Below are 26,711 nucleotides of genomic sequence, written 5' to 3'. Positions count from 1 at the left end.
GATACAAAATAAAACATAAATGGGTAAAAATAAAGTAGTTAAACTACATGGGGTAAGTGGTGTTTAACAATTTTTATATCACTTTTATAAAAGAGCATGTATATTTTGGAAATTTTGACATCATTTTTTTTTAAAAAACCTAATAAATTGGTACCATTACAATAAATTAAAAGTTTAATACATTAAAATTGAGAGTACGTGGTTGAAAGTTCATGAAATTAACTTAAGTTTTACCAATTTTTTTTAGCACTATATATATATATATATATATATATATATATATTATAGAATGTGCGATTTGGCTTTAGTGATTTACCTCGGAGTGGGTATCCTCCCGCCCAAAGGCGTCCGTAAGCAGTTTGAAGTGAAAAATGGAGCAGGTGGTGGGCAGCCCCAAAGGGTGGATCGATGGGGACGAGAGCGCCAAAGAGATGCTCGCTAGAGTCCTAACAGCGCGCCCCTTCTTGCTTCTTCCGCCGCTTCATAGGGTTCCTCTACGCGTCGGTAACGTGGTTGAGCTTGTCGGGCCCTCTCCTTCTTCCAAAACCCACGTCCTGATTCAGGTACCAAACATAATTCCCCATATTTCATCTATTAAAATTTGAAAGTTGAAATTTTCTAAGTGTATCCAAACATTGAAAAATGCTGAAGATATTTTACAGAAAACGATTTACGTAGAAACAAAGGGAGCCTTAATTCAATTAACACGATTACCCCGTACCCCATAATTGAATATGTGTAGGCTGCAGTGAGCTGTGTTCTTCCTAAAGAGTGGAATGGGGTGCACTATGGAGGCTCGGACCACTTGGTTGTGTTCCTTGACTTGGACTGTCGATTTGATATTTTGCGCTTTTCAGAAATGCTAAAGCATCGAATAATTGGGGAATCTATTGGTAAGAATCCGTGCAACATTCCTTTGTTTTTTGATCAAAATCTAAGTCTATGCGTCGCTAAGAGAGTCTCACAGTTAGGCTTATTGGCTGCATAATTTGTTACTCAACTGGTATCGCCGGATATAGTGTCCGATTCTTTCACTCGTGATAACTGTTTGACACTTTGTCTGAAAGAGAAACCTTACATGTGGTCACTGACGTGCTGTTACACTTTATCCCTTCTTTTATAGCTCATTTAGTTTATCTTAAGCAGGAACTGGGTTTTAGGAAATTTCTCCAAGCCAGCTTATTAAACTGACTTATATTCTTAGAGCATGTTGGGCTGGAAGAATTTCTTAAAACCCAATTTGGAGGACAACTTTGTCATTGGATAAATGACAAAGAAAAGGTTCTCCAACTCAAAGACCAAACACTATAGGTCAAACCTATGCTCTATGCTTTTGCAATCGTATACGAACTGGAAACTGAAAGCAAGAGCTTTAGAGAAGGGGTTAATGATACCTTTCATTACCACGTCACTTTTTTGTGCAAGACCAGATGAAATAAATGGTTTATTTGTTTATTGTTCTCCATACTGAGAATGAGAGTACAATGCTAGCCAATTATTCATATGGGAAGGGAAGGCATTGGGGGCCGAAGTTTATATGATGTGTTGATGCAGCCATGGAAAAGGGCTGTAGCTACTATTGTGTGTGTTGTAGGAATCCTGATATGATTTTCTTTCGTCCAATAACAAATCTTATCTTTCCATATCTTTGTTTGTTTGGAAGTTTGAGCAAGTTAAGCTTTAAATTTGTTATAGTTTGGTTTGAATTTTGTAGGATCAATGAAAATAGATTCGGAGAAGATGGATTTTGACTTATGGAACAATGATAAAAAAAGGAGACCAGCTTATGATGAGGAATTATATGTTTTGTGTATGAGACGATTCTTGTATGCCCGATGTTATGATAGTTTTGAATTTCTTGCCACTCTCAAGGTGAGGAGTTTTTTTTTCCTCTCTCTCTGTAAGTGCTTATTCTAATAAAAAAAATCTAAAGTATCCATTTTATCTCTAATTTATTTTCTGTTTTTTCATGTTGGTGTTATTCTATAGTATGGGTTTTACCTTAAAATGTAAGTTGCTTTTGAAGCCATTACAAGTCAGGAAAAAAAGGGGAAGTAGATGCAAGAGAAAAGGGAAAGACCAGACCCACATAGTTGAGGAGATGTAAAGTGCAAAACAATGCTCTTCCTAAAAAGTAAGAGTTAATCATAAAAGCATGCTCCCACAAGAATTCTTGCTTTATTTCGAGGCAAAGTATACATCACTACATAATAATTTCAATAATAACTACCAACAGTTACTTCACGTGGAAGTAAAAAATTACCTGCTTAAGAAACTACAATTACAACGATCTACTTGTTATGTACTGCTAGAATTTAGAGTTAATGTGGGAATATCAAATCATACTGAATCTACATATTTCTTTTCTGGAGCCTGCTCGAGTTGACAAAAACTTGGTCACTTATCATTTGCTCACCAAGATACCCATGTAATAATTCCTTTTCCTTTAAAAACGAAAAATCCATTGAGAAGAAACACAGCTTTATTCTTATGAATGGTGGGCATAGAGGAGAAGGATAAGGCATCCCAAGAGGAGGGAATAAATGTGCTCTAGTTTTTTTTTTTTTTTTTTTAAAAAAAAGAAATGCAAAAAAAGGAGAAAAAATTAGAGGAAAATGATCAAGGAGAATTATTGTCAAATGCCTCTGATGTGGATAAAAGTGGCATCTAGCAAAACTTGCATAAAAGATGTGTTGAAATTCATATATGTGGGAAGCTTAATTTTTTAGGAACCATGTCATTTGTGATTATTCTTTAGACTTCTTGACCTGCCTCCAAGTATTGAGTGAACTGCTGAAACAGTTACTTCTTGGTTTTTTTTTTTTTTTTTTTTTATAGGAAAATTAATGTGTATTAGCACCACATCCTTTTCTGTTATTGGGTATTTTGTAATCTCCAAAGTTGCTGCTATTTGATGGGGTCAGAATCATATCTCTTCCACTAGCTTAAATGGCAAATTGAAGCATAAATTTCCACTTATCATAGCTCGTTACCATCTCATGGAAATAAGCATTAGTGATATTCTTTAATTAAAATGTGTCATCACTGAGAACTTATTAATGGGCAAACTAGAACTTATACAACCAACTGTGTTGAGTTCTTGTGCTTGTTACAGGTATTAACATCTTGTGACATGATCTTATGATGGCAATGCACCACCTCTGCAACACTTTCTAGGAGACTAATGACAATTCTTTGTGTTTCTCCAAGTATCACAATTGTTAGAGTGCCTTATGGCATCCAATAGTATTTTTAATTTCATCAAATAGAAAAGTACAGAACTAGCTTTTGTTACTTGATATGCAATAACTGGAACAAACTTGCCTATAACTTGATAATGTGGAATTCTATTGAATGCAATAAGTTCTACCATATGGAACTTATTTATGTATTTTGCTTTGAGAAAGGGGGTTGGGGGGTTCACACGGCTTATTCTCAAGCATTATCAACTATGCCAACAATGGCGGGTATCACTTCATATGTCCATCCATGAACAAAGTTTTCTTTAATAACCCAACTAATCTCAATGCATTTTGGTGTCCTAACAATCATTTATTCCATAAATTAGGTTTATTTGCTCAAATTCCTTGTTAAAGCTGGTGCATTAATTTTGTCCATACTTTGTTATCTTTTCCTTGCTAAAGCTTATATTAGTTGTGGAAGATATTATATATTTGATTCTTTTAATTTTTGGATAAAAGACATTGCACTATCGGATTCAGAAGGAAGAAGAAGCACATGGTACTAGTGTTCATATGCTCATGATCGACAGGTTTGTCTTGTAATATGGAGTTTTATGTTTCCAAATTGTTTTTCTAGGAATTTCTTAATGGCTTTACCAATTCTTTTTCCTTTTGGGGTTCATATTACTTTTTACTCAACTTTGTACTTTATGTTATGCTTGATTATCTTTAGCCTTTTTGGCATTATTGGTTTAGGCCATTAATATGAGCATTTTTTTTTTCTTCATAATTATTGTCATGATCATTTTTATTATTGTTATTGTCATGATCAATGCTATAATATTATCAATAAACACTCTTCATATATTTGCATGACATTGTATCCTTACTGTCTCAAAACATGCCCAATCAACCATTCCTATCACATTGTATCTTGTTGTGCTTCATAACTTTCCTTTCTTTGCTTTTGGCCATCAATTGGCCTAATCATAGATTTATCTTATTCTATGTGCTTATGGCTTCCAGTTACCAGGAAATTGGCTGTCATCTTTTTGTAGATATCTCCATGATTAGGGGTTTTAATTCTTTGACAAGTGACTGGTTTTCTATAAATGATTGGCGCCACTAAACTAGGGTGTAACCTTAGATAAGAAAGTGTAGAGTGAGTGTGAGAGGGGCATCTTCTCCTTGTCAATTGTCAACCGGTTCCTTGCCAATCACCAACAACCCCCAATTGGTCACCAGCTGCTCCTCCAATCATTTCGAATTGCCCTACTCCATTCACTAGTCATATCATTGATCTTGGCTGATTTCCCTAGTTGCTAGGTTGATTGCCCAACCAAACCCCTTCAAGTTATTGCCTAACCCTCTGATCACCCACTGTCACATCCTTACCACCTAATATGATTCTGACCTGTTTGAAATTGATTCCAATCACTGAAAATAACGAGAATATAGAAAATTTTCTGTGCATGCCAAACATAAGAGAACTGGTAGATAACAAGATGTATTGTACTGGACATAGTTTTTAGCAGGAAGTTATTTACATGAAACAAATGGAGCCTGTTCACTATGGTAGAGCTAGGCCTGATAGATTACTTAAGAATAACCAAATTTTGCACCTTATTATTATTTTTTAATATTTGTAATGTGATTAAGAACATGTATGGATTAGAATCATAATAGAATTTCCTTTGAAAAGTGATCAAGGATGGTTTTCTGGTTTAGATGTAGGATTCTCTCTTTACACTTAGATATGAAAAGTGCTGATACACATTTTACATTTCCATGCTTCAAATATATGAATATTTGAATCTTTTAAAACTTACAATGTTTCTGTGATGTTTCTTTCCCATAGCATGATATGCATTATGAATTAATTTTCGTTTTAGCACAATTGAAGTTGAAATAGGTTGATGTAATTTAATTGTCAATATCTGAATGTGGATGCCTTTCTTAACAGCATTGGAGCTTTTCATTGGATAGATCGTGCCTCAACATTCATGCCAGTAGGGGGTAACAATAGGTAACAGTATAACAGATACAATTGAGGGACTTTGAATTGTGTACATAGCATAGTTATGTTTTACACATCGAGTGAGGTCATTGTTTTTTCTTTCTTATAGAATTATTGCTAGTTAATTGAAGTATTCCCACCTTCGTTGGGGGTATTGGTGGCGTTTGAAGTCGCTGCTGGCTTTGAGAGGGGGAAGGGTCTCCAACTGAGGTTTGGAATTACAAATTTTTAATTTTGTTGTGAAATCAGACTAATGGCTCAGGGCATTTGAAACTGGATCTTGAAGCCAATTCCAAGGCCAATATAAAGATCCAGACAATGGATTTGGCATTGGGCCTTCCAATTCCAAATCCAAGACCCAGTTCAGGGCCAAATCCAAGCTTCCAAATACACCCAAGTATAATTGATGCAAAGTTGAGCATAGCTCTTTTCTGCCACAATCTTGTTCTTAAGATTGGTATATAATACGAACTTAGCCAAAATAGGGGAGAGTTCAAATAAGTTGTTTTTCATATACTGGATTTGTGTGATCTAGTATATTAATTTTTGCTCTAGGTTTTCTGTTCCTCTAATGTCCTAATTGGTAATCTTCCTCACATACATGCATTCAACTTTTGATTATTGTTAGTTTCTCTATGTATGCTGAGAAATTTGACAGTTATTGGATTAACTTTTTATTTGGGGAGTCAGATCATTCTCAGATTATACCTTATCTCAATGATTTAATTGTTTGGGTTGTAGGAAAAGCCATTCTCTGCAGACTGTGTCAGAAACTGTAGTTCAGGAGATTAGAAAGCTTCTAGTGCTGCATCCCATGCTTGTCATAGCTACAAAAGCAACCATTTTGGGGGATATATATGCTATGAATGATGCCAAATGGTAAGTCCCTGAAAGGCCAACCATCAGATTCTGAACTGGCAATTCATCAGGAGCAAGTTTGTATCATTCCTTCCGACACTAATCTGATGCTTACGATATTGCCCTTTCCTAAGCAACAACTCAACTACCATCCTGTGAAATACCCAATAACTAAAGGACTAGCGACCAACCCTGTCTTTCAAGTGCATGACGGGGAAGGCAATGGATCTACTTACCAACACTCTCACATCGTGCTTGATGCATGATTTTTAGAAATTCTGCATTTGATTAGGATTCTTGATGAGTTCTTGATTGTTTCTTAAATGGAAGAAAGAAAGAAAAAGAGATGCAGGAAATTTTACTAACTCTTTCTCTTGACAGATTAAATATGTTCCTTGATATTGGCTATTGCTCATACTAAACCTTACAAGGACCAAGTGGAAAAAGTGTTATTCTTACTTCAATGATAGAAAAGGCAGCTTTTGCTTTGCAAGTCCCTAGTCTACTTTAGGTTCTTGATCTATTGTGCAATATGTTAACAGGAATTTAAGAAAACCGGATACCTCAAATTGTAGAAGCGGGAGGATTACTTCTCAGCAACTTCCATACCGTGAGTATATGCCTTCTATCTGGCAGGTAATGTTTCATGATTAGTTGCTTGATAATAATATATTTCACCAGCATATTCCCAGAGAAGTTAGTATTCAACTATTTCCCATATGTTATTGCATATTTTACCCATTGCAGCATGCCATAATTGAAACTTGTGTTTCAAGATGAAGATAGCCAAACTTGGCTTTTGTTTGTTAGTTATCTAAGATGAAGTTATGCCTCATATTAATGGGGATTGTTCATTAGTTACCTTAAATGTGGTTTTGTTGCATATAACTGTTGTGGATATATCTTGTGGAGATTAGAAAAAAAGTATAATTGATTACACTTTCTTAATTGAATGTCTTTGTTGCATGATGTACTGAGGTGGGCATGGAACATATTAAAGTATATTATTGCTATATTAAAAACTTTCCACAAGCACTTTTCTCTTGAAATTGTTATGGTGTTCATTCCGTGTTAAAGCTGTACTGATTGCTTGCTTGTATCTTGAATCTTTGCAGACTTTTGTTACACACAGGATACTTCTACGAGCATCAGGTTCAGAATTTTCTTTGTGATGGAAATTATAACGAATTTTGCCTTACTGATTGTTTTAATAGCAATATTAGCCATTAACTTTCTTTATCCTCAACCATGTATTTATGTTGTTTTTACTGCTTCCAGATGATCATCTCCCTGTAAGCAATGATCAAAATCACTCGCTCTACTTTTCAGAATGGCTGCTGCCATCACTGAGTTTCATAGACAAATTTATAGTGAAAGAGGTACACAACTGCCTATGCTAGTCAGCAATTGTGAATGTTATTAAAGGAATTAAGACATTTAGCCTTTTCTATTGGACATCTCAGGTATTTTGTTTTGGAACCTGCAGGCTGGCATCTTCATTGTTTCATGAAGTGCGTAGAGACTTGTGGTGCAGTCTTGCTTCTCATTTCTTGATCTTTCCCATTATGCCAGGTCAAAATGAATTCTTACTCCCCACCTCCTCCCTGCCTCTGTTCCGCCGTACAAAAAAAAAAACATATTTTACATGCTTCTCATTTTTATTTTGTAAATTTTTTTATTGATGCAGATTTTTTTTTTTTTTTTTTGGTGTGTAAATTATTTTGATTACAGATTTTTTTTTTGGTAACTTCGTTCAGATCTTACCAAGCAAAAAGAATTAAACAATTTGTTTGCTCTGCAAGTGGAAGTCTACCATACTTTAACTAAAAAGACTAAAATTCATAACTCAAACTTTCATCGTAAAATTCATAACAAAGTAGTGTTTTTTTATGTTCACCAGTCTCATACTATTCAGTTAAAATTACCATGACAAAGGGTCAACAAAATTTCAAGATATTGGCAATATCTCGAGGATGTAGCGATGGCTTCCTTTAGGCCTTCAACAAGTCAGCTTTACTTGAGCATGAGACTGAAATTGAGTGATTGTCACTGTTTCAGGCCTCCTAGCGCACAGAGGTTTAATTTCAGTGCGTTGGAAGCCAGAGCAGCTCACTCTATTATCCACTAAATGTGATCTAAATTCTCTCTCTCTCGCTCTCTCTCTGGCACTTGAGCTGGATTTTTTTTTCTTTTTAACAATGAAGGTTAATGACAGGTTTATGGTGACCTTGCAGCAGTCTATAAAAGGTAGCATCCCCGCTTTAGAAGTACTGGCGTTTTAGGTTGATGATAGGTTGTGTTGGTACTTGCTGTATATTGATTCATAAAGTTTATTCTGCTACTTGATCCCTAGAATATATATTTCTTTGAAAATATTGATAAGATATGTGTAATTTACTCTAGCTAGTTATAGCAGTTGAAATTCTGGCCTTGAATTTTTTTTTTTTTTTTTTTTTTTTTTTTAGTAAGAAAGAAGATGAATCTCATAAGCCCCAAGCTCATCCAAAAAAATGGGGGATAATTCCTAGGATAGTTTATGACAATTTTTGGCTGAGAAGTGTTGATTCTCATTGACTGTATGTGTATCCATATATACAAATATCTTTACAGAACAATAGGAAGGAATGCAGAATATTTGGAGAGAGCACAAAATTGATAGAATACAACTACTATATTCCTTGCCTGTTGTTAGATTCTGGCTGTTATCAGGTGTTGTGTGAGATTGCATGCTCACTGGCAGGCTAAGGATGTCACTTGGTTTCTCGCTGAGGTATTTCTAGATAATTGGACTGCATAAAATGTTGGAGTTATCAACCTGACAGATTTTAACAAAAGCACCATCACCAATCCTCCACGTTAAACATGCTCTGAGGGGTCTTAGGAAAACCATATACTTCTCCATGCATAAGAAGGCATACCACCCAATTTTGCTTCCAAAAAGTATTATTTGGATAGTATTTTTCCTTGAAAATCCTGCAAACCAAAGTATTTGAATTTTGTAGCAATCTCCACCTTTGTTTAACGAGCAAATTCGTATTGAAACACTCCTGGTCTTGGAATCCCAAGTCACCCTGAGACTTTGATATATCCATCCTCTCATCCATTATAATTTTGACGCCACATCTTTCTCCTAGTGCTCCCACCATAATTTTAACGTCACTGAATTTATTTCTCTGCATGGTGATTTAAGCGGTTGAAAAAACATTTATACAGCTTGAATGACTACTTTCAAAAGGATCTCATTCCCTACTTAAAAGATAAACTTTACCCTCCAATTATTCAACTTGTTATAAATTCTGTCCTCGAACCTTTTGAATGTCAAACCAACGCCGATAATCCCAAGCACGTCTCATAGTTTTGTGAAGAGTGCACCCCAATAATAGCAAGAATTTGGTCTTTGATTTCCTAAATGGTGTTCTTCTAAATAAGATGAAAGTCTTATCCTTACTAAGCTTTTGACACGATGCTCATTCATTTATTTCTAATACACGCATCATTCAAGCGAATTTGCTTCACAGAATATGAGACTATCATTTGCAAAAAAAAAAAAAAAAAATGTTTAACTTCGTCTCTCCTTTAGTTATAAGAACTTTTGATAATGCATTTTTATACTCTTTATACTCAATAAGAGAGCTGAGAGTTAAATGATTTCACACAAAGGATAAAACGGTAAGGAGACAATGAATTTCTTTACCTAATTCCTCTAAATGGTGTTATATCATCTTGTGGTTTCCCATTTATAATGACATAATAAAAAACAAACCTAACAAATGCCATAATCAACTGTACCCATCTATCAACAAAACCAACTTTCTTTACCACTTCCTTTAGAAAATTCCATCACACCCTATCATAAGCTTCAGGTGCATGTACCCTATTTTTCCCTTCATACTAGTAGTATGCATGGTGGGAAGAGTTTTACATGCTACCGATAATATTATCAGTAATACGCCTGCAGGATATAAAGGCACATTGATCATGAGAAATGATGTTAGAAAAAAACCTTTATATATATATTATTTTATTTTTTTTTTATTTTTTTTATAAACTATAAAGCCGTACTCAAACACTCTAGATGGCTGGTAAAAGCAAGCAACATACCCTGTAAATTTCTTCACTAACTGCTTATTCATTTCCTTTTTTACCTTTTTCTTTTTTCTTTCGTAATTTACTTTAAAAACCATTTTCCTATAGTCACAAATAAAAGTTTCTAAGTTTGTAATTTATTATCTTTTTTTTTTTCTTTAATTATTCATTAAAGTTAACGTGAATCAAAATTCATTGAAGATGAGATGAAGTTTTTTTTTTCTACCATAAACTTTAAAATGAGATAATATTTTCCGAAAAAGCAAAAGGAAAAGAAAAGAAAGAAAAGAAGAAGAAGAAGAAACAGCTCCCTTCCCACTCTTCTCCTTTCTCTTTGTCAAGTCCAGCAAATAGAAAGACAGAGAAGCTCTGAAAACCCTAAGCCCACACAATATTTCTGAACCAAAAAGTCTTTCATATATACCAACGGCAACACCCCAAGCTTAATTCAAACAAACAGAGCATTTTCTACTTGGACTCTCTTCAAAACTATGCGACTATTCTTTTGTCGTGCAAGGCATTACAAATATGCTGAAAAATGATCCGTGCACAGCCCTAATCCAACCGTAGACAGTTCAGAATGATTGATGGTTGCGACGGTGATGCAGCAGCAGACTTCTGCAGTGGCGTCGCAGCCAACCAATCCCCAGTCTTCTCTTAGATCACCGCCACCACCAGCCGCAGCTACAGCGACCCCCACGCAGTCCCCTCACGCGCTCGCACCGCACCGCGAGCAGCCGCTGGATCATGCTTTGGTACCGATCGGGGCCGCGCAGCGGGCGGGCGAGCCCGCGGCCCTGATGACATGCCCTCTGGCGAGGGTCCGGCTCTCGGATATCGCGCCGTACGAGGGGGCTCCCGGCGGGTCCTACGGGAGGGCGGTGGAGGTGCTGGCTGGGTCGCTGATGAGGCACAATGCGGCGCTGATTGAATTGGGCAGCGGAGACGCGGCGCTCATGCGTTGTGGCTTGGAGGCGGCCCGCTTATACTTTAGGAGTAGGGCTCAGCAGAGTGTTGTTGGCAAGGGAAGCCGTGGAGTTTACATGTACAGAGCTGGAAGGTATCTTATTATTATTATTATTTTTCTTTTTTGTATGAATTTTCGTTTGGTTTATAGAAGGGATGGTTTTTTTTTTGGAGCTGAGAATTTTCCTATTACTTGGAAGGTATTTACATATTTTTTGTGTAATACGTTAAAATTAGGGCAACGTTTTGTGTGTAGTGTAGAATTCATGTGTGTCAGTGCAGATTCTTTGTATTGCATGCTCTGAAATGAGTTTCTATGATATATGGGAATTGGAATGTGTTTATTTATTGGGTTTGAAATATTATGTCTTATACATCTTTTTGCTTATCAGAGTTTTCAGCGTGATAAGAGCAAAGAGTTTGGACAGTGATTTAGAACATTTAGGATCCATTTGGTTTGTGAGTCAATACTAGGTTTTCTGAAAACTGCATTTTGTTACTGAATATAGTTGCCACAAAAGATTCTGGGGACCAACTATTTTCTAGCTGTTTTCACTGGCGGGAGGGCCACATTCCTCCCCAAAGAAGTCTTGGAAAATTCCCTGACGAGTAAATTTTTTATGCCATTTTCTAGTTTTTAATATTTCTGAAAATGGTCTTCAAACCATTGACAAGATGCAACCCAAGTATTCTCCTCCTGCATTTTTGGCAATCCCTCTGTAGCTAGCCACGATTAAAGGCACAGGATCCTGGTGTCTGAGTTAATTAATGATGTCAAATGTTGATTTTGTACGAAGTAATTGTACGAGTGTTATACTTCTGCCTGAGTGTTTTCATGTTTAGAACTCTAATGAGGCAAGTCACTGAGTAGTTATATAGTGTTTGCTCTAAATATTGTTCACTCTTTAGTTATTGCTTTATGGTGCTGTCCCCCTAATAAATTAAACTCCTTGACCTTCTTTAAGTGGATTCACTCTTGAAAGTGCCTGATCTAGACATTCCTGTACACCATTGAGACTGAATCTGTTTGTCTTAGTTGTAGGAGTTCTGCCCCAAGTAAATTATTGTCCTTCTTGTTGTTATTGTTATTACTACTACTGCTTTTATTCTTTACAAATTAAACATTTATGAGCTTACCTTGTTGCAGGGCTTTAGAAGATTGGGACTCATCTCCCCCTTGCATGGCTGATATTTTTAGGTGCATGGGAAAGGCAGCTCGTGCTGCTTTATCTGCAATAGCAAGGCATCTTCGATTGCGAAGCGAGTAAGTATTCTGATTATTGATTTTTATTCTTGCTTTGGTAGTGCTTTTTTTTTTTTCTGATTTCAATTTTTTTCTAAATATACCTATCCACTTACAACAGCATATATTGTTCAGTGTTTTCAATAATTTGCTTGATGATACCCCATTGCCTGCAAATGAGGTGTCCTCATCGGTGCTTGCTGTGACCTACTTGAATGCTTCTTTGCAAAATGGAAAGGGTGCTATTGGAGGTGGGAAGGCAGCAACAAATGGTGAAGTTGAGAAGGGATTGGTTACATTGATTTCCTCGGACAGTCCTGGTCTTCAGGTGTCTTCCTATTACTTGATGGTGACTCTAATTTTAAACAATTGTCATTTTTTTAGTTGTTGGACTGGGAAATAAACCAGTAATAGTCTTCAAATGCTTTCTTTTAATTCTGCAGCTGTACTTTATTATCTGGGTTATAAATTTGCATTACTTGTTTGATGTGTCTGTGCATTGAAAAAAACTTTGTGGTGTTTTTGATTAATGTGCACCACAAATTGTTGATGTAAGCTATTTTCTTCAACAGGTTTGTGATCCCAATGGTCGGTGGTACCTAGCAGATGGTGGATCAACTCCTGGGGATCTTTTACTGCTTACAGGCAAGGCACTTAGTCATGCTACTGCAGGCCTTCGTCCTGCTGCATCATATAGAGCTGCTCCTGATTATTTGTCAGGCACTAATGGTAGTGGGAGGTACAAGTTAATTTATCGCAGTTTGTTCTTGTGATGAATGTGGCAAAACAAACCTTTCAAATATTGCATTCGACTTCCCAAGAAGTTCATTTTAAATTTAGCTTTGTTATTGTAGGACATCACTTGCGTTTAGGCTCATGCCGCAGGGTAACGCTATATTAGATTGTTCTCGAATTGCAGCAGCTGGTCATGTCATTCCCCAGAGCTATGGACCAATATCTGTAAGCCAGTTTATGGATGAGCTTTCAGCAGAGGAAGATGTATTCTGCAGTCGTTCTGAAAATACTTACGTAAGTTCTATCCTCAAGCAACCCATCTTGAGTCAACAGTGGAACTGAAAATTTTCATGTCTCAAAATAAAATATGCAGGATATCTCTAGGAAATATTTAATAAGTATAAAACTCTATATATTTTAGGTTGTATTAATACAGTTTTTGTTTTCTGTCTTCTTTGTATCAGAATTAGGGTTCTGATGCATTAGACAACCAAATCCATCTAAATTCTAAATCCAACTGCCAAGTTTGAATAGCTTTCCACTTATTAGTGAAGAGTCATTGTTTACCCCCATTGAAATGGATTTTGTGTTTTGTGGCAAACTGGCATGAACTGGGAACTGTGAAAGGCCTGTGCCTTAAAAGGATGATTTTTAGTTGGTTTTTTTGTGGCTCAAATAGAAAACATAGTGAGCAATATAAACATTTTGAGTGGTTATGATTGGAAAGGTATCTTGTTTGGGCTTGGCTTGTTTTTTTTCAAGGAATTATTCCCTTTTATTTCTCGTTGTCTTACTCTCACGCAATGAGAGTCATGGGTAAAAAATAATTCTACACCATCAGCTAAAAAATGAAAAAATGAAAAAGAAAAAAAAAAAAAAAAGAAGACATTTCTATTATGTGCCCAGTTGAGTATAATCAAACACGATTAATATTCAATTAGTAATATCTCACTGGGTGAAGTCCTCAACAGTTGTAGTGTTAATATCTTTTTAGCCAACCATGATACTGTTATTTACCCCCAAAAAATTATTGATATTTGATTAACAAAATATTTTTTAATAATGAGAATGGTCAGTTGTGTGTGCTCATGTGTGCATGCTTATGTTGCTAGTTGCAGTATTTAAAACTAATTATGCTACTAAGGTAGACTGCCAAAAGATGGTTCCATCCCCAAGGGTAAATGTGCTTTGTCAAACAAGATTGTGGAGCCCTATGCTCTTATAGACTGAGTTTCAGGACTTAAAATAATTTAATTCTACATTTGTTAACTACGATTTGAGAATGTGTATCTTGACTACATTAGATTCGAGGAAATCTCACATGATATTGGATTTGCAGGTAGCTCAAAACAATTCGAATAAGGATTTGTCTTTAAGAAGTGTTCTCTCAGATCCCATATCGTGAGTTTTTCTCTATTTGCTCTGGGTTCCTTTTTTGCAAAGCTATTATACTAGTTTTTCCCCCTTTTGAGTTGTATTTTGATGCCTCATCATATAAGAGTATCACTAGTGGGTGATTTAAGAGTATCACTAGGTACATAAGAAATATACAAGAGAAAACACATAACTAGAAGGAGAAAACAGGAGAAGAAAATTCCGACAACTAATCACCAAAAGAAAAACAAAAGCAGATATTCACAGAAACAAAGTCTTGAAGAAAAAAGCCTTAATCTCCTTTAATGTCCTTTCATGGTCCTCAAAACTTTTGTAATTTCTCTCTCCATAGATACTACAAAAAACACGAGAGCACCTTCTTTCACATAGCATCACTCGGAGTGATGTCGGTGGTCCGCCAACAAGCATACAAGTTGATTACTTGTCTAGGCATAACCCAAGATAGCCCAAATCGACTAAAGAAAACATTCCACAAGGCACTGACGACCTCACAATAGAGTAGAAGATGGTCCACAGACTCTTCATTCCTTTTACACATACAACACCTATTAACTACAATGATATGCTGTTTCCTAAGATTTTCATGAGAAGGATCTTTCTTAGGGCTGCCGACCAAGCAAAAAAGGTTGCCCTCAAGGGAACCTTAGTCTGCTAAACACTCTTCCAAGGAAAAAAGAAAGCCAACATTACAACCCAAGACACTATAGAATGATCTTATATTGAACATTCCTCTATTGGAGGGAACCCACCAAAGCTTGTCTTCACATATCCTTCTTACTCTAACTGAGTACAACACCTTGAATAACGAAGTGAAGACATCCACCTCCCAATCATGTGCTGCTCTAGTAAAGCTAACGTTCCGCTGATTGAAACCACCAGAAAGCTGCTAATGAGCTGCAACAACATTCTTTGCACACGGAATACCAAATAAAACTGGAAAGGCATCCTTTAGTGTCATCCCCACACCATAGATCGTGTGAGAATCTAACATTGAAGCCCGCTCACCTCAAATTTGGCATGACTTGAAAACTTCTCCCAACTCCTCCTAATATTCTTCCATAACCCCACCTCATATGCCCCCAAAGGTTCATTATAACACCACCCACACCACGAACCGCTAAACTTAGAGTCCACCACAACTCTTCACAAGGCCTTTCTCTCATGCCCATAGTGCTATAACTATTTTCCTAAGAGAGCTCGATTGAACAAGAAGAAGTTCCGAATCACCAACTCTCCTCCCTTAAGTATCGAAGAACAAACCTTGGACCAGCTTACTAAGTGATATTTGAACTCATCGCCTAGCCTAGCCCACCCCATAAGAAATCACGTTGAAACTTTTCAATACGGTTTGCAACACCCGCGGAGAGAGGAAAGAAGGACATGAAATACGTAGGTAAATTGTAAAGGGTGCTCTTAATAAGGGCAATCCTACCACCCTTAGACAATTACATCATTTTCCAATTATCCAACTAGCGCTCTACCTTTTCAATAACACTGTCCTAAATAGACTTAGCCTTATAGGATGTCCCCAACAGAAGACCAAGAAGCTTCAAAGGCAAAGATGAAACCTCACAGCCAAGAATACTAGCTAACCCATCCACATTATCAACATTACCCACAAGAACCAATTCTGGCTTAGCCAAATTGACCTTCAAACCCAAGATAGCTTCAAAGCGTAAGAACAAACATCGCAAGTGACGTACATGATTTGGGTCAACTTCACTGAAAATCAAGGTGTCATCCGCACCATTCCTTGTCACCACAAAGAAACCAGATAATAAGCCCCCACTCACTGCAGCTGAAATCATTCCACTCAAAGCCTCCATCACAATGACAAATAGCATAGGAGATAGAGGGTCTCCTTGTCTCAAGACTCGCGAGCTACTAAAAAAACCGGTAGGAGTGCTGTTCACCAAAACTAAGAAACACACCGAGAAGATACAATGAGCTATTCAAGAGCATCACTTCCCCCCAAAACCACACCTCCTCAGCATGTACAACAGAAAATCCTGATTCATGTGAACATTGGCTTTTTCTAAGTCCAATTTGCTGAGTACACCTGGCTCCGCAGATTTTATTCTACTGCCAAGGCATTCATTGGCTATAATTACACACACACATACATGTATAAATACCCATACATCCATACCTCTGTGTGGTGTGTGTACTATATGTCCACTATGTGCATAAGATAATGTGATAAGCCATTGGATTACATTTGTTTTAATTAGATGCATAGTCATGAAATCCTTGATATGAGGCTTCCTACTTCTGAAATCATTAATGCATAGAACACTTTATTATTTTCTTTTTCACAGCACAATATAAATGAGTGAAATCATGGTGACTTCTGATCATCTACATTGTATATATAGCCTTTTTTTCCCCTTATTTTCTCTTAATTAGGATCAACCTTGTATGATTTGTGAGAAATCTTACATATATGTTCTAACAAAGTGTCAGTTTACGTAGCATTTCTGAAAATCAACTTGGCATGCCATAGGCTAACAATGAAAATCAACTTGTCTTCTTATCAAGGGATGTTATTACTTGTATATCTTAAGTTTTCTTTGTGCCTTAGTGGGCTTGCTGGAGATGGCGGTTGACTATTACTTATCAATAAAAAAGTTTTCTTTGTGCCTTGGTGATAATGGAGCTCTTAAGTAGTTCCTGGTCACCAATCACCATGTTATGATTAAGATGTTAGGAAACATTCATAGGCTTACTATGAAATCTCAATTTCCATTATGAACTTATCACTAGATTGTAATTTTAATATTGGCTATTTCTTTTTTGTTTTAACTTTATTTTGTTTAGAACTTCCCTTTCTGACTGTAGATTGATTTTACTTTCTTCCTTATTCATCTAGTAAGAAAAATTGGCATGAAAATGTTTGTGTACATTAGTTGGGGTACTAAAGTTTTTTTTTTTAATTTTTTTTATTTTATGCTTTAGTGGTTTATTTCTTGAGGATGCCATGGTTGTTTCATGTGGACATTCATTTGGTGGTCTGATGCTGAGAAGAGTCATTGAAAGAGTAAGTATGACTATCTCTTGTTCCTTACAAAAACTATGCCCAATAATTGCTTCGTTGAAAAGGGCCTTTGGAGTTAAATATGTGCAATAACAATCAAGCCCTTTTTTGGGTGCGGAAGATAATTCAATTGTTTATTGTTGATGATATATGAAAAGGTCCTCTCTTTGAAATCCCTTTTTACCAACTTGTACACCCATGCACTGCATAAAAAATAAAAAAAAAAGCCTTGATACTCAATAATACTAATTTAGAAGAAGAGGGTAGGATCACCTTATAATATAATATGAAGTTTGGAGAGAGACTGCAGAGGGGAGAAGGTAAGAGATCATGCTCATCGACAATGGTTGAGAGATAAATGCTAAGAGTTTACTTGGATTTGATTGGTAAAAACAATAATAAATTGTTTTTGTTAAGAGTAAAAAGGAAATACAGAGAAAAATCCATTAAACCCGGTATCCTCTCTGCCCAAATTTCCCTGATTTTATGGAATAGTAAAAAGGGGCTTTGAGGAAGTATGGTAGCCCTCTAACTCCTCTCATATTCTCCCTCCCTCCCCCTCAAAGATACATACACAACAGGGCAAGGGTAAACCCCACCCCTTCCTCTTCCTCCATCCAAACTTGCCCTTAAGATTGAGGTAACAAAATATGACAAATATTTAGGTTAAATGCTAGTTGTCTGATTTACTCTAATGGATTACACAATAGTAGCAAAGCATAGGTTAAAAGTTTATTTTAATGTAGGAATTGGGAAAACTTAAGAACTTAAAAGAAAAAAGTAAGGAAATATTTGCTACCACAGTTTCAAGGACTTCCCACTTCTTCCTCTTTTCACTCACCATGTCATAGATTGGTTGTTGGTGGTGTTCCTGAAGTGTATTTTTGTCTTGTCAGCTTCTACAACTGGCTCTTCCAGTTCAATGACCTTGGCTTTAATCTCCTCAACTTGGTTTGGTAGACTTTCATCTTGATCATAGCGTCAACAAACCTGTCGAGGATACAATGAATATTTTGCATTCTATGAAGTCGATTGCCAATGGTTTCCTCCATTTGTTCAAGATGTAGATTCCTTTTAGGAACGCTTTGCCTTTGGTGCATTGTGGTGTTCCATCTCTTCACCCTATGCTAGCGACTTAGTACAATCGTTTGCTGACGAGTCACACTCCACTTAAGAGCATTTTAGATCTAATTGGGCCTGGTAGAGGAAATTGTTCAACATGCTTGAGCAAAATATCTTTTTTTTTTTTGATAAGTAAATGTAATATAAATCAAAAGCGCAAAGGGGCGCAACCCACATACACTGGAGGTATAAATAGAGAGCGCCTAAGAGGGAGAGAAATGAAAAAGAAAATCAGAAAAACTAATCACTAATGGAGCTAGCCAAGCGGCCGTCCAAGAGTAAAGAGTAAAGAAGAAAAAATGGGTCAATTCCTCTATAGTCCTAGTGAAATTTTCAAAACATCTAGCATTTCTTTCATTCCATATACACCACATAAGACACAGAGGGAGCATCTTCCACACCACCATGCTTCGGGATCGTCCTCCCGACCACCAACTATCGAACAAGTCCCTCACCCTGCATGGCATGACCCAATGTAATCCAAACCGAAATATCTTTTTTACTATTGTAATAACATTTTTCTCAAGGAAGCTGCTCTAAGCTACTTAGTTCAATCTATAGAGGTATGTTTGGTATACTAGAATGATGATTTCTTAGGAATAGGAATGAGTATTACTAGGAATACAAGAAGCTGGAATGGAATGACCATTCCAATTATTTTGTTATGACCAAATTTTCTAATTGGAATTGAATCACATTTCAACCAAACTTTCTCAAATATCATAGCTCTAAAAATCTTTTCCCCAAAAAAATCATTATTTTTTTTTCCTGGGCAGTAAAAAAAATGTTTTGTCCCCATCGGTAGGGCTGCACAAGCGGTTACGGTTAGCAGTTATTGGCTATAACCGTTAACTGCAGCTGCTTTGAGCGGTTATCGATTTTTAATAACCGCAACCACCTAGGCGGTTAACGGTTATTTTATAACCGGTGGTTAGCGATTATTCAAAACAATAACCAATGGTTTTATATCCGTTTTTTATATGGGCTTTTAAGTGTTTTTGGCCATCACTGGGCCTATTTTTTGGGCTTATTTTAACGTTTTGGGCTTAAGTGTTCCCAAAAAGATGAAAGAACATGCTCTTTTTTTGGGCCAGATAATGTTTTTGAATAAGGCTTGACCTAAAACATCACATACCATATATTTCACATACATACAGTCATACACGGCCAAAACGACGTCGTTTTGGATGTTATATTATAATTATTATTAATATAAAATGTAAAATATATATTTATATTATTATATATAAGGGCGGCGGTTAGCAATTATTAACCATTTTTTCCTACCCCTAAAACCGCTAGCTGCAACCACCCTAAGCGGTTAGCAGTTTTTTATAACCGCCTACCAAAGCAGTTAGCGGTTATAAGCGGTCAGTGATAACCGCCCCGTTTGAACACTCCTACCACTCACCACCCATGTGAACAAGAACACAAATGCCCAGAAGGAAAAAAAAAACAAAAACAAAAAAGAAGATGAATGCTATATTGGGAAAATAATTCTTAGGGCTATTCCATTCATGGGGAATAGCTATTCCTTACCATTTTAGGGGAATAGCTATTCCATGGGAATAGTAATTTCTGGTGATGGGAGCGCAACCGAACTATGAAATAGCTATTCCATGCTTGGGTATATTCCTGTGTACCAAACGTGGCCTAAATTTGCCTTGTAGTAGAAATAGTGCTATATGTCGGATTAGGCCACACAGCCTGCCCATTCACTTACATTTATTACAAATTGTATTTGGGGGTGAATGCATGTCAGTTATAATTGAAGGTGCTAAAAGGAGGCCCAACACGAATTAGCAAGATAATTGAATGTCTCATTTTTTAATTGGGTCTAGTTGGTTTGATTGGATGGTGTATTATAAATAGTTTTGACTGTAGGCACCCACTATCACATACTCATGCAGTGTATGATCTCACCCGTATGACCCAATTTAGGGATTAATTTTATTTTCGTTTTTCCTTCTGTCCTTTTGTCTTGGTCTTTCTCTTGTTCCTGCGACTTTTTGTGCCACCTCCTTCCAGCAGTTTTGACTGTAGGCACCTACTATCATGTACACTTGCAGGGTATGCTCTCACGTGTATGACCAAATGTAGGGATTATTTTTAATTTTGTTTTTCCTTCTTTCCTTTTCTCTTGTTCCTGTGACTTTTTGTTCCACCCCTTTCCAGCTTACATTGCATTCTTGCTCATTTATGTACATATACAAATAGGTGTCCGTGTATTTTTTTTATTGCTGTTCATGCTTTTTATTGTTAAAGGAATGCTCCTCAGACGTGTTTCATGTTGTATGGTTATGAGATTTAAATTCTAGTTATGCTCTCTTTATTACTTCTAGATGGGAAGAGACAAGAATCATAACTACAGTTATTGTTTGCATCACAGTCAAGATGTACCCTTTGCAATGCAGAAATTGAGACCGGGTCTTTAGTCCCTAATCTTGGTATATTCTACATCACCTTTTTTTTCTTCAGAAAATAAATTTATTTATGTTTCATCTCTCTCTCTCTCTCTCTCAAACTCTATTATTTTCAGCCAACATATAACTATAGTCATGTTACATTTTAATCCACTTTTCTGAGCCAATTAATGCTTTTTGTCATTTTTAAATTTTAATGTGGATTGATTTCCTCCCCAGCACTTAGAGCAGCAGCTGCTGCAGTGAAGCATGAGGATGATCGGAGGTTATTTCATAATGCTGCTCTCCGGAAGCGTCGGAAAGAAATGGTTGACCAAACAGATCCAATGAGAAGATCAAACAGGGTATGGTTCAAAAAAGTGCCTAATACTTTTATTACTTGATCTATGTGGTCTTTAGCACATGTTATTTACTTGTTTTGGGAGCTCAAATGTTAGAAGACGTCAAACAGATTTGGGTATGCAACAATGGAGACGTGTGACAGTTAATAAGGAGAATGATAGTCTGTGAAATAAGAGCCACTACATCTTTGTATGAAAAAGTTTAAATTTTTATGTAATTTGGCTCAAATATATTGGAAGCATTCGCCAATTAGCTCTAGCTTACACTTATTTCTCCAAAAAGAATGGGTAAAGGGTGATGTCATGGTTCAAAGCCTATTAGGGTGTGTATCTTACCAATAAAAAAAGATAAAGAAAGCATATTTGAGAATTTACTTGTGTTTTAAGTGTGTCATTTCTTTCTTTCTTTTTTGTGAGTAAGTGCATCATTTCTAGGAATGTTTTTTTTTGGAAAATTATTAATTTAGACTCTGGGGATTGACCTTGTAATAAATCCCTAGGGTTTCAAAATGATCAAATAAATTATTGTGGTATGTCTCCATCACCCCCATAGCCCTTGGAGGTAGTTTGATCACCCCTAGTGGTCGGTTCTAGGCTCAAACTCAGATTTTTTATTTTATTTTTTATTTTTTATTTTTTAATATTCCATCTTTATTATTTTGTTTATTTGAGGGTAAAATTGTAATTTTATAAGGGCTCTATCATAAAATTTTGAGACAAAGGCATATCACAGGACTTTATTTGATCATTTTGAAACTCCAAGGATTTATTTGTTACAATGTAAAACCCCAGGGAACAATTTAGTAATTTCTCTTTTTTCTTTTTTCTTTTTTGGGTCGGTGTTTTATTGGAAAAGGACCTACCTGAAATTTTCAGAGGTTTATGTACAAATATGGAGACAATGTTTCCCAGAATGTTTATTTAGGTAGGGAAAGACAGTTCCTTGTTACTTTTGTACCCTATTAGTATGATTAAAATTGCAGTTTCTCTGACTTGCTTTCCTTAAATCTCTCTTTTTGGGCAAGTTGCTTTCCTTCAATATCATGGAAAGAAAACAATAACTTCACTCCCAGTATCATGTCTTTTAATATGTTTAGTGGAGGCTAAGTGGCAAATTATTTTTGCTATTGTTGATAAACTGCTTATCGAAATGGTTAACACCATGTACATTTCAAATGTTTGATAAGGTTTAGGCCCTGAGCATTATTTAATTGATTGATATTGGAAAGTGTAATTTTTACAAAACTATTACTTTATAAGACAAGCTTACCTTGCCTTTTCAACTTAATGTACAATGAATAGATTTTGGGAAAGACATTTACAAGTAAATGACAGTAGTAGTGTTTCATACAAACAATGGTTTAGGAATTTGTACTGTATTACACAACTCACTGGCTAATGTTATCAGAGTTTTTAGTTTCTAATGAATAAAATTTTAAGGACTTCAGCCACGTGATTGTCTTTAGGAAAATGGAGATGTTAATCTTGATGATGCGCTCCATCGGGGGGTGCAGTATCCATTTTCAGAAAACGAGAAAGTGGTAATTAAGGTGAGATTTTGCAACTTTTTTTGCTATTATCTATTGGCCATGACAGATTCCACATACTGGATAGACATTTCAAAGGCAATACGGAATTATGTAGGGAAACAGGAGGACGCCAGAAAAATTTGTTGGGAAGGAAGCGATCATCACATCCCAGTGTCTCAATGGCTGGTGAGTGGGCAGGACCTAATTTCATTCACTTTTATGGCACTTTATGCATTTTGATTTGTAGATACTGTTGCTGAATCAAGGCCACGAAAAGGTAAAAACTAATGTACATAGAAATCGGTCCTATTTCAACATTGAACTCTTTTTGCAAGTTAATAGAATCTGCACATTTGTATCCAGAAGTGTTGATGCATGAGAACTCCAGGTGTGCTGGATAGTGATGCTAGTTTCTGTTTTTCTTTTCTCCCCTCTTACTTTATAACCTGCTGATGTTTGGTTTCCAAACCAGAAATCAGGCCCCTAGATACAAACAATTTATCTAGCCATTGACGATGGGAACAGAACAGAGGCTGCTTATCTTTTCTCTAGGCTTTCAGGAAAGCTAGCATATATTCGTACCGAGTGTCAACTTTGATTATTTAGAATCGTTCGTGTAGAGTGCAAATTAAACAGCTGATCTTCCAAATCTTGCTGAATTTTATGAATGAGTCCTGAAGGATCCCACATTTAGAATTTTTATAACGACCTGATAAGATATTAGGTTTCCCTTCCTTTGGTGCCAATGCCATTAGCTTGCAACACCTGCTGGCAACACCGCTTTTTTCCTTCTATCACACATTGCAAATCATAATAATGATAGTAAAATAAAAACCCTAGCGGTCACTTTGGAATTCAGAACCAGCTCTTTTGATTGTGATTTGACCATCTTAGTAGCTATTGGAAGATTTGACTATTTGAGCGAGTATTGGTAAAATTTTGCATGTTATTCATTAACCAAAACACTAGTGCAGCATAATCAATTTTCCTTTTTTATTTCTTATTTTTGTTTTCAGGTACTTGCTTAAGATTATTGGAACCGGAGAGAATGTCCGCCTGCAGTACCGTTCTCTTAGGAAGATATCGAATACACTAGCCATTGAAGGCAGATGTGCATCGCAGCCGATGCAGAATAGTAGCTCATAAAATTAAATTTCTTTTTAGTGCGATACTCAAAACCCTAAACCTCTCATAGTGCATAATTAAGAATCTCTCACCTCCTTCGGCTCCTATTTAGGGAAGATATAAATACAAGTTTTAGCGGTTGTAATTGAATGTAGTCTATGTAGCCAGAGAAGGTAGTCTTGCTTGAATGCTAGAGTTCCTGACACCTGTTAAAAGAACTTGTACATTGAAAAAAAGAAAAAAAAAGAAAAAAAAAAAAAGAGAGGAAAATATGATTTAGGTAGCGTTTTGAATTTAATTAGAAACGCTGAAAATGATATGAGAATTTATTTTGCCAAATTATTTTTTTCAGTATAGAATATGTTATGGATATTTTGTACCATCAATGTTAAGACTCTCTTTAATGATTACCATTGCTTCATATGGAACTCCTATCACCAATTCATGCTCTGAACATTAGTTAAATAAAAAGATGAACACGATTGCTATTTTACAACAAAAAAGAAGTAATGTTAGAAATCATATTTTTATTTCATAATTATCTAACAATGTTCAGTCTGATCAAATTTTTCCTTCTTTTTAACAAGGACCGATCTAAGTGTTGATTAGTACCTTCTATTTTACAAATCCAATTGACACCCATGGGAGGTTATTGAAAAAAGAAATGATGTGACAATCATATTTAGCATGAAACTGTCTTTTATAATGAGACACTCTTATTGCTCTGTGGTGACCTTGAGGGAATGACTATCACTCCGACCTAACAGTGTGATTGGATAACACTAATTATTCTTAGAGAGATTACTAATTATCTTCTTATCCTTTGAAAGGGTACCTTAAGGATGTCATTTAGAGTGGTCCGACCGCTCCAAAAGTGTCACTATGGTGGGTTAACTATTTGCATCTTTTGAAAAGTCGACCACCTTAAATGTGTGATTTGGGTGAGCTGACCATCCCTTTTAAAAGATTTAGGGGTGGTCAGCCCACCCAATCATAACATTAGGGTGGTCCGACCACCTCAACCATTCTCTTAAGAATAGTCTCAAAGAATTAGATCGATCTCTCATTTTCTTTGTTTTTTATTTTATTTTATTTTTTTGTTTAAAAAGTCGTAGACTCACTTCATGTTATTCACTTTGTATGAATCTGCGTCCTCGGACATGCAATTACTCATTAAGTTCAAATAATTGTATACGAGTAGCTCACTATTTCATATAGAGTTTGTCTCAATCTCAAAGCTGGAAAACTCGTAAATGATTGATTAAATTCCTTGTAATACATGAAACATTTACAAGCCATCCCAACATGCTTAAACATTGCTTTAGCTTTTGGCATCATTTTGGTAGTTGCTTCTCTTTCCTCTGCCCCACACTAACGTTCTCTATCACGCCGCTCCTACTACACAAAACCGTTTGAAACATTCCGTTCACGCCGTTACTCAGACGGTCCAAACCCTCCGAAAAGACCTCCGTCGCCCTCTTCAGCTCATCCACGGCACCGTTTAGCCTCTCCCTCCCCTTGTCCACCTCCACCCCCGCCATGCCATCGATAACCTCACGAACCACCCTTGTACGCGTCCCCACGTCATCCAATTCCTTTACGAGGAATCGCCGAGTCAACTCGGTCGACACAGCAGCCTCGAGAGCGTTAAACGAGTCGGCCCACGAAAACTCGGCAGGGACTCGGACCGCGGCCATCTTAGGCGATCCGTACAGAGCCGAGACCAGGACGCCGGCCAAAAACACCGTCAGCAATCCGAGGGCGTGGATCGTGCGGCGCAAGAGCTTATCGGCGGACGAGATCTTCCCGCGTGGTGCGTCGCCGAGGCCCAAAGCCAGATCTCGGATCAAATCCTCGGGGCTGCTCCGAAAACCCCGTTTCTCGAGGCCGACAGAAGGCTTGTCCAAGTCGGAGAGCGAATCTCGCGCCCGCCTAAGCTTCTCCTGCGCGGGGAAGCCGGAATCGGAGGGAGCCAGAAGTTGAAGAACGAAGTTGAGCGAGAGGCGACGGAGGCGCAAGCGTTCGACGAGGGACGAGATGGAATTGCATAGATCCAAGAGCTTGAGAGCGCCGTCCAAATAGCCGGCAAGCGAGTCATCGGAATCGGATGAGAGGTGGAGATTGGAAAGGAGCGTGCGTGCCTCGGTGTGCGCAAAGGAGAGGAAATCGATGGCCAGGGAGAGCCAGGACAAGCCGATGGGCCCGGACGCCGGTGGATTCAAGGCCTTGAGACGACGGAGGATGGCATCGTCGAAGGAACGGGCGACGACGTCGTAGCGGACGTTGGGCAGAGAGTGTTTCTTGGGGAAGGACGGAAAGCGGGGGACTTGGGTGAGGAACATGGTGGGTGGGTGGGTGGGTGAGTCGGATCGGAGGGCTTTAGGCTTGCTGATTTGCTTCGAGTCAAAATGGCATGTAACGCAAATTATATTTATAGCATTACCATCGGAAGTTGCGTCTAATATATTTATATTTATATTTTATTTATTTGACAGTGAAATGTTTTGTCTAGTAGTAGGAAAAGCCAAGGAAGGAAGCAGCACGCGGTTCCGACTTCACTTTACTTTGAAATCGATCATTGTTCCCTACTTTTTCTTTATTCGGGTATATGAGGCCTTTTTCTTTTGGAGAAATGCCTACTCTTATTTTCAAGAT

General features: G+C 37.0%; 3 protein-coding genes across 8 annotated transcripts; 2 read left to right on the top strand and 1 right to left on the bottom strand.

The window, feature by feature from the left end:
• The first annotated feature begins 321 nt into the window (after nucleotides 1-321).
• Nucleotides 322-8,439, top strand: XRCC2 (homolog of X-ray repair cross complementing 2 (XRCC2)). Of its 6 annotated transcripts, none has more exons than XM_088515889.1 (11): nucleotides 322-563; nucleotides 743-893; nucleotides 1,715-1,872; nucleotides 3,702-3,772; nucleotides 5,146-5,208; nucleotides 5,941-6,078; nucleotides 6,600-6,693; nucleotides 7,173-7,209; nucleotides 7,336-7,436; nucleotides 7,544-7,629; nucleotides 8,292-8,439. In XM_088515889.1, exons 1-10 carry the CDS (start codon nucleotides 372-374, stop codon nucleotides 7,565-7,567), a joined length of 1,029 nt encoding a protein of 342 aa, XP_088372015.1. In that variant the 5' UTR covers nucleotides 322-371; the 3' UTR covers nucleotides 7,568-7,629; nucleotides 8,292-8,439. The 6 variants fall into 6 exon arrangements, with proteins under 6 accessions (XP_088372015.1, XP_088372014.1, XP_059448041.1 ...); XM_088515888.1 differs by having other exon boundaries at nucleotides 8,273-8,439; XM_059592058.2 differs by having other exon boundaries at nucleotides 7,521-7,629; nucleotides 8,273-8,439.
• Nucleotides 8,440-10,401: 1,962 nt separating this feature from the next.
• Nucleotides 10,402-24,466, top strand: LOC132177754 (RING/U-box superfamily protein). Its single transcript, XM_059590199.2, has 12 exons — nucleotides 10,402-11,203; nucleotides 12,257-12,373; nucleotides 12,488-12,680; nucleotides 12,925-13,091; nucleotides 13,207-13,381; nucleotides 14,427-14,488; nucleotides 17,438-17,519; nucleotides 21,028-21,085; nucleotides 21,281-21,405; nucleotides 22,869-22,952; nucleotides 23,047-23,117; nucleotides 23,948-24,466. The coding sequence occupies exons 1-12, from the start codon at nucleotides 10,731-10,733 to the stop codon at nucleotides 24,075-24,077; spliced, it is 1,737 nt and encodes a 578-aa protein (XP_059446182.2). The 5' UTR covers nucleotides 10,402-10,730; the 3' UTR covers nucleotides 24,078-24,466.
• Nucleotides 24,467-25,288: 822 nt separating this feature from the next.
• Nucleotides 25,289-26,436, bottom strand: LOC132178388 (UPF0496 protein 4-like). The gene has a single exon (XM_088515967.1). It carries the CDS (start codon nucleotides 26,396-26,398, stop codon nucleotides 25,391-25,393), a length of 1,008 nt encoding a protein of 335 aa, XP_088372093.1. The 5' UTR covers nucleotides 26,399-26,436; the 3' UTR covers nucleotides 25,289-25,390.
• Nucleotides 26,437-26,711: the final 275 nt, after the last annotated feature.

The sequence above is a fragment of the Corylus avellana genome, chromosome 4 (assembly GCF_965113065.1).
Source record: "Corylus avellana chromosome 4, dhCorAvel1.hap1.2, whole genome shotgun sequence".
NCBI classification, from domain to species: Eukaryota; Viridiplantae; Streptophyta; class Magnoliopsida; order Fagales; family Betulaceae; genus Corylus; species Corylus avellana.
The sequence above is the reverse complement of the archived record's forward strand: the minus strand, read 5'-3'. Positions and strand labels throughout refer to the sequence as shown.

What these genes read in the sequence shown, in the direction of transcription:
- LOC132177754 (XM_059590199.2), top strand. Translation starts at nt 10,731, where the DNA reads ATGGTTGCGACGGTGATGCAGCAGCAGACTTCTGCAGTGGCGTCGCAG. An exon ending in GTCTTTAGTCCCTAATCTTG is followed by an intron (nt 21,086 to 21,280) that starts GTATATTCTACA and finishes TTTCCTCCCCAG; the next exon opens with CACTTAGAGCAGCAGCTGCT. An exon ending in TCCCAGTGTCTCAATGGCTG is followed by an intron (nt 23,118 to 23,947) that starts GTGAGTGGGCAG and finishes TTTTGTTTTCAG; the next exon opens with GTACTTGCTTAAGATTATTG.
- LOC132178388 (XM_088515967.1), bottom strand. Translation starts at nt 26,398, where the DNA reads ATGTTCCTCACCCAAGTCCCCCGCTTTCCGTCCTTCCCCAAGAAACAC.
- XRCC2 (XM_088515886.1), top strand. Translation starts at nt 372, where the DNA reads ATGGAGCAGGTGGTGGGCAGCCCCAAAGGGTGGATCGATGGGGACGAG. An exon ending in GCTATGAATGATGCCAAATG is followed by an intron (nt 6,079 to 6,599) that starts GTAAGTCCCTGA and finishes ATATGTTAACAG; the next exon opens with GAATTTAAGAAAACCGGATA. An exon ending in ATATGCCTTCTATCTGGCAG is followed by an intron (nt 6,694 to 7,172) that starts GTAATGTTTCAT and finishes GAATCTTTGCAG; the next exon opens with ACTTTTGTTACACACAGGAT.